The following is a 7720-nucleotide window of genomic DNA, read 5'->3' as shown; positions in this document are numbered from 1 at the left end:
GGAAAAAAAACAATCTTGACATTGTCTTCCTTCCATTTCTTGCTTTTGATGAGACATTTTGTCATTTGCAAGCTTGTTATGAGCGACGTAAATTGTTCATTATTAGTTATCTTTTACATTTGGTTATTCTTGGTTTTTCTCTTATTTTCAATACATTTATCATTATCATATTTTCAATATAACTGTACAACAAATGCAATCTATATTCAATATTTGAATATTTGAGAATCAAACTTCAAAGAAAGGTCTATGGATCATTCTGAATGTTAACCATATTATTACTTAGTTATGATGTAAACATTATCTTTCATTCATTTCCTTATTTTCAAAGCTGTGTTATTTTCATAATGTATTAATTTGTACTTTTTAAACAACAATTATACATTTTGACCAATAGTACACATGTTACTGTTGTTCACCTGCATCTCAATATTGGGCACTGGAGATTTCGGGTTGTTCTTCTCTGCTGCCTCTAAAGCCTTGATGAAGTTGTCTGAAGATGAGAAGTCGATGCCTGTTTGACGCAGTTGCTCCTCGAGGACGCGGCATACAAGGGCTGCGTCGAATCCAGTCTTGAGAATGATTCTCACTGTTGGGCTGTCCATCATCTTTACTAAGTCGTTCGCAGACACTTGATCTGAAAAAAGGGTATATTAAACTTTGCTCTGTAGAAGTTTTTCCTTTTAATCCGATTACCTTGAACAAACAATTAATATTACAATGGCGTCTTAGCATAAAAACACCTTAAAGTACTTTCCGATGTATATAATATCAATCTTGAACAATCTTGATTGAAATCAACCTTCTGATGATGTCCATTTAATACATCAACCAAGCCTTTTTATGTTACTTAATTTAAAAGTATATCTGTATTTGAATCAGTCTGTTAGATGGAATTTTCAAATTATTGTTGTTGGATTTATTTATTTAGCACTATGTGTAGGGTGCATATTGACTTGGAGCAACACATTTAAACACTATACATTCCTACTATGAGCATCATTACTTGTCTTGATTGGGGGTGACGCAGGAGCATTCTGGTGATTCAGCGAAGAAGCAGTTGAAGTGTCTCTTGATTTCTTCTCCTCTTCCTCGCGTGTTTTCTTGTTCTTAAAGTAATCCTGTGAAACATGTCATAAGTTATTTCTAAATTTGATGCATCATGGATAGATAATTTATATATTTGTAATTTTCAAAACATTCAATAAATGAAGAAGACCACATAAAATTAACACATAGACAAACATTGTGGAGAGATTGCCCACAATAGTTAAGAAAATCGTATATTAACTATTAAAATACAAATCTTTGTAGACTCCACGAAGCAAGGCAAACAAACATAAAACAAAAATAAAACAATGACGAATATGAGGGTTGTCAATCTATAAAACATTATGTAATACCAGCAACATACAATTCACCATTCGGGATAGACTTAATTTAACGCATTTTAAGTTGGAAAGGATAATGAACGTCTTCATCAAGAAGCTAACAAATTCAGCCAATGGGCTGCGAACAATATATTACAATATGTTAAAGTTCAAATGAACCAATGGTATCGATCAAAATTGAGAATACGAAATATCAATAGAGACTGAGATCCCGAACTGACCTGTACGTCATTGACGAAGTCCTCGCCCTTCACGTCAAGAAGCCACTTGCATGTAGGAAAGTTTCTTGCATGCTCGCACCAAGGTTCATCATCTTCCTCCCAGCATTCAATACCACCACCGCAATAGAAACATCTAGTCCTGTCACCAGGACCTGCAAAGTTGAACAGTTAAAATAATTGTAATACATGCTTGCGGAAAGTAGAAGTAGTAGTCCCTGAGTGGGGAAGGGGTAATAGCAATATAACAAGGTATAACGTATTTAATGTAGCTGGAGAAGTGACAGGGTATAGGCACCCCAAGCAAAAACAACAACAAACAAACACACAAATCAAAACAAACAAAAAAGCAACAAAAAAAAATCTCCCAGAACCTTCAAATCAAGTGTGACGCCCATAATGCATCAAAAGAAGATAATTGATTGCAAATAATTGATAATCATAGCATGTATTAATAAAACACCTTGTTTTAAATACTCTATTACTTTATCGTCATACCATTTTTGAAAAATCCAGCGTTGGCCAGCCACCTTAGGGATGAGGAAGGCAGTTTGAATTCGTCTGACCACTTATCACGGAAGGTGTCGAGTCTATCGAGTTCCCCCGAATGTTCAGGGTATTTAGCTAATGTCAGCCTTCCAGAGAAAGATGTTCCACAGAAAGCGTCTACATAATCATCTGGCATGTCTGGGGTGATCAAGTTACTGGTATCGGATGGATCCATTACCACTTCTCCATCAGTTTCACTTGTTGACTGAGGGCACTTCTTCATTTCATTCCACATTTCAATCGTAATATTAAACTTCTCCTCATTTTTCACCATCTTACATAGTGAATTCTTCTCTTCATGTCGACCCTTAGCGGTTTGTCCCTTTTCCCACTTATCAACTTGGACTCTGCAGGAAAAGCACTCCACTAAGTCAAATATTCCAACGTAGAAAAAGCCAGCCTTCGCAAGAGGTGCCGGTCGAATCGGGCATGATTTGCTCCATGTTTTGAATGTTTTTAGTCTTTCCACTTCAAACCTCATTTTCTGCAGGTCATATCTTGCCTTGAACTTGCCCCGTACGCTAGTACGTGGGAGGGTAGTATTGGCAGCCATATTATCCAAGCATATAACCTTTCTTTTTAGAAGAACTCGTTGATCTCAAAGTTCGGCGTTTTCGAAAACTAGTTGCACATGGTATGCCTATATATTAGATTTGGCATTTTGAGACACTCTTGTACCTGTAGAGTTTAGACGGATAAATGAGAAGAGAAATCGAACAATGAAACATTTAATATATATGCAACACATGAGGCATACAAGATGATCAAACTTGGGCGTTCGTTTCAACATGATAAAGAGCTAGCCTAGCAAAATTCGCAGTATTTTGCTTTGAGAATGTCTGTTGAATTATTGTTGTTTATATCTTCTTCTTGTTTGTGTCTACAGGGTCATTGACACATCGTAGTCTTATTGTGGGTATTTAGAGCATAAGTTATCAAGTCTTTACGAACTCTATGTTGAAAGTTTACTTCACGTTTGACCTGTTGCATAAGATTTTATGGTTAGCACGCTTCTTCCATTGAAGAAGAAAATATAAATTGTAAATGATAGAAAATAATCTGAATTTTCTTTGATGTGCTATTATATCATTACAACATTATCCACCCACTGATCTCCTCCCAAGCACTCTTTTTATTTGAAAAGGGGTGGGGTGAATGAGCCACAACCCTCCAAGCTAATAACCACAAGTTATTCCCTCTGCCACTGCCGTCATGATCGTACGTCAACTTGATAATTCCTCGTTCCATTGTCGTAACAGATCGCGATTTTTTTTGAAAAATTCAAAAATATTCTACTATCAACACGATTGCCGAGATTTATCTGATATGATCTGATACGATCTGAAAATATAACTACGATTACACCACGATTAAGTACGACGTTTGGATCTTGGCGCAGATCGTGACAGTGGGAACTGGGTATAATGAAGTAAGATTAACATTCTTGTACACTTTTACAATTTTCTTTTTTTATGAGGGGGGGGGTAATTGCGTTGGCCTGAATAAAGAATATGACATTATTTTTTAACTGGCTAAACCTGAGTCGAGGGTGCAAATTAGCAAATGTACCGCTTAAGTAAATCCAACAAAATAAGTTAAGATTAAGTTAGGCAAAGTAGTATAGGCGACATTAACTGCATGCGCTTTCCGTCATTTTCACGCCCGATTACATCATGTTTGCAACTCCCATATTTAGTGCTAAGGGATTTTTTTATTCAGAATTTCGAAATGGTGCGAGATATTAATCTGAACCTTGTGATTCTTGAAAGTAGTGTATTATCATATTTACATTGATTTTATAGGAGCAATCATGATATGGGTCATACATAGTAGAAGATAACTATTGACGGATAATTCAATAAACATAATTTAATTGTGATTGCATATTCTATCAATGTTTAACTTCATTCATCTGATGATAGATTAAAATCATGATAAAGGTAATTTATGGTCAACTATCACAACAATCAGAAGTATATTTAAAGAGTAAACTGAGCTAATGAAGTTACATGCGAGTCGCACTCTTTTGTTGTCGTTTCTCCTTTCCTCTCTCTATTTTTATCGCTTTCACTCTCTTTCCCTCTCTCTTCCGCTCCCCTCCCCTCTCTCTCTTTCCACACCACCTTTTTTGCATCCACTCCTCTTTATTTAAAAAACGATCTCTTCAAAGTAGATCAGACATTCAATTCCGAATATCGGGTACAATATCCTTTTATAATGACAATCAAAGTTATCTCTGTGATCCACCAACTTTGCGTTATGGGCAGGAGAGTACACTGTTAGAAAATTTCTACTAAAAGGGATGGTCCGGGATGAAAATATTTATATCTAAATAAATGAAATAAAAGTAACAAAGTAAAATGCTGAAAGAAATCATCAAAATCGGATAACAAATAACAAAGTTACTGAATTTTCAAGTTTATCAATATTTTGTGAAACAGTTATATGTACATCATCATGAATATTCATCATGTTCATTAGGTGGGCTGATGATGTCACATCCCCACTTTCCCTTTTCTTAGGTTTTTACATGATATCATAAATGTTTATTGTTTTCATACATGTGTAAATGAGGTGTTTCATTACAATTAAAAGAAAAAGTGGGGATAAGACGTCATCTGCCCACCTCATGAATATTCATAAAGACATGCCTCGAACTGTTTCGCCGAAATAACGCAAATCATTAAAACTCAATAACTTTGTTATTATCCAATTTTGATCAAATTTTCAGCATTTTGCTTTGTGAATTTTACTCTATATTTTGAGATATAAATATCTCTAGACTGGACCATCCCTTTAACAGAATTAAAATTCCTGCAGCAGAGTCTCGAGAACACCTGTAATCTTACTGTACTGTGTAGTCTACCACGCATTTGTGTAAGATTACAGAAAAATGGTATTTGAAGTATGTAACCTTACAAATTTTATTGTTATAAAAATGTTTCCTACTGTTTTAAAACAGACCTGTTTGTACAAAAATTGTAGAAAATCTTTCCTGTTAAAACAATTTACAGATTGATTTGTTATTTCTTTCTGTAAAATATATGGGTTTTTTAAAGCATATTTTTCTTCTGTAAAATCTTCTGGGGCCTGTTGCAAAAAAGTTCTTACCTGAGTAACTCTGGTAAAAACTGAAAACTAAGGTTAGCCTTATTTCTGCCATTGACTTTAACACATGCAGGGCAAAAACTCTGGTAAAAACAACCCCAGTTTTCTCAGGTAAAAAGTTTTATGCAACGGGCACCTGTTTACTAACAGTGTATATAGGCCTTTCCTCCCTGAGAGAACCCTATCCGGATGTTGATTTGAACAAAATATATCATAGAAACAACCCGACAAGTATACAGTGCGTATCAAAAAAAGTTTACACTTAGAAAAAATCCTGTAAAATTATACATTTGTAATATCCTGAGGATTTTTCCACATTTTAACATTGGTACAGGTCCATTTAAGCAAATGACGATAAAACTGTCGAAAAATATTTCCGCTTGAGTGAGCACCACTTACTTTTGAAAAGTTAGTGAAAAATGATTTGCGCAGAACTTTGAAATAGTTATGCGAATAAAAGTATACCTTAATCATGAATAACACGTGGAATTTACCTTGTAAAATTGATTTAAAGATATCTTTCACCTATTAAACTTGTTTCTTTGCCCAAACCACTTCGAGGAGTGCATTGCGCCCCACCCCACTCCCCCACACACCGAGGCCATCGGGACGATATTTGCTTTACACTGAGCTGTGATTTACATGAAATGGCTTAGGCTTGATTTTCATTTTGTTAATCATTGTCAAGCTTGGGAAAAGTGTGGAGAAACAAGTATTAAATGGAAAACGAAATGTAAGCCCACTTTAAATGATAAAAACTGAGTGAAAAAATGCTAGAGATGTCTGATATAAACTTTGGTTCAGATTCAGATATGTCCTCAGATCCAGCAGGCACAAAAAGGGTAAAAGTTGTGTATACTAAGTGTTAAAATTTCAATTTGGGTGGCAAAATTGTTAGGAAATGCTTGAATATATCCGTTTTATTCCAATTGACTAAACGTGCAAGGGAAATGTATGAGAAATGTTTCGCAGGGTAAGTGTGATTTCACCCTTTCCCCTTTGCACAGCGTACAAACGGGCATTTCTGCGCAAACAGATTTCTGCGAGCTTTACAAAAATGGACAGTGCTCACTCAAGTGTAACATTCTGTCAAAACTTTTACTTTCATTGGATAGATGAGACCCAAACCCAGGATTGTATGTGAAAAAATTACCCACATGTTGTATATTTTTAAATTCCCAGGGCTTTTTCAAAGTGTAAACTTTGTTTTTTTGATACGCACTGTAGTGTTGAAAACGTCTTGAAATCTGGCAAGTAAGAGGTTATTGAAGTTCTTAGAAATTTCATCTTTCAAATGTTGAACTTCACAACTTCGAAAGTTCACTTCATCTTATGTTTTCAATTATTTTATATTTCATCTTTTCAAGATCTTAATAAGTGGATTTATTGGATAGCCGTAAAATCATAGATAACTATGATGACGATTTTACATTTTCCATGAGGAATCAACACATACCTTGGTTGGGTAGTACACTTTCAAAAGTAAATTTTGTTCTTTCTTAATGCCGTAGATCAATTATATGAGCTCAATCATAGTTGTTCTAATAAAAAAGGGTCTAAAAACTACGCGAAGGCTAAAATTACATTTGCTTATTCTGTGCGTTAAGCATGACATACTGGAAAAGGTAGAAATATCAATTGCATTTCCAAAGGCATTGTTTCAAAATAAAACTTACCTTTTACACCGTAGAGAATGCTGGTAGCTAGGAGAATGGCTTAGAAATACAACACGGCGAATCTGCCAGGAGTGATTCAATAAACATCATGTCATGTATATTTGTATAACAGTTCAAAATTCAAAATCGTTGTTGGTGAGGTACGTGCGCGACGAAATAATGTATGTACGTCATTTACGACCTGGGTGGAGGGAGGGGTCGGTTACAAATTGCAATGTGTTAATATAATTTCTGACTGTATTAGTCAATCGAGAAAAGAGGGAACGTTTATCTGAGCTGCTAAAATTTATCACTTTTTCGCATTTTTTTTTTTTTTGGGGGGGGGGGCATTAACATTTTCAAAAGTCTGTGTGTGAGCGAGTGGGTGACGAAAAAATGTATTTATTTTTTTGTGTGTATTTTGTACCGCTTAGTATTTGTGGTAATTTTAGATCTGTGAGTTGACTTCGTTTACATTTGTACTATTATATTCAAAGGATCCGTTGCTGGTGTAGCGCCATGAGTGTCTCTGGACGGTGTGTGCTTTAAATAAGACACAACCATTTGTATTACTATTATTATTTCTCAGGGAAAGGCTTGGCGAGAGTAATTAGCTTGGAATTTTATGCGGAGGTTTTAGGTCCTAGCCCTGGTCATGCCTATTGGATGATGGCGTTAAAGTTCGGTCCCTGACGTAAATAATCATCTGATTGGTAACGTCTGACAAAATAATACGCCTATCCACACGCGCGCGCACACACAGACTGTTTAAAAGGGTCATTTCACAAACACTTTTTTT

The 7720-nt window shown here is 35.4% G+C and overlaps 1 protein-coding gene across 1 annotated transcript; it reads right to left on the bottom strand.

The window, feature by feature from the left end:
- Positions 1 to 377: 377 nt before the first annotated feature.
- Positions 378 to 2711, bottom strand: LOC121412806 (baculoviral IAP repeat-containing protein 7-B-like). Its single transcript, XM_041605566.1, has 4 exons — positions 2108 to 2711; positions 1613 to 1764; positions 1007 to 1121; positions 378 to 637 (listed from the first exon to the last, which is right to left on the bottom strand). The coding sequence occupies exons 1-4, from the start codon at positions 2709 to 2711 to the stop codon at positions 378 to 380; spliced, it is 1131 nt and encodes a 376-aa protein (XP_041461500.1).
- Between the last annotated feature and the right edge of the window lie 5009 nt (positions 2712 to 7720).

The sequence above is a fragment of the Lytechinus variegatus genome, chromosome 4 (genome assembly GCF_018143015.1).
Source record: "Lytechinus variegatus isolate NC3 chromosome 4, Lvar_3.0, whole genome shotgun sequence".
NCBI classification, from domain to species: domain Eukaryota; kingdom Metazoa; phylum Echinodermata; class Echinoidea; order Temnopleuroida; family Toxopneustidae; genus Lytechinus; species Lytechinus variegatus.
The sequence above is the reverse complement of the archived record's forward strand: the minus strand, read 5'-3'. Positions and strand labels throughout refer to the sequence as shown.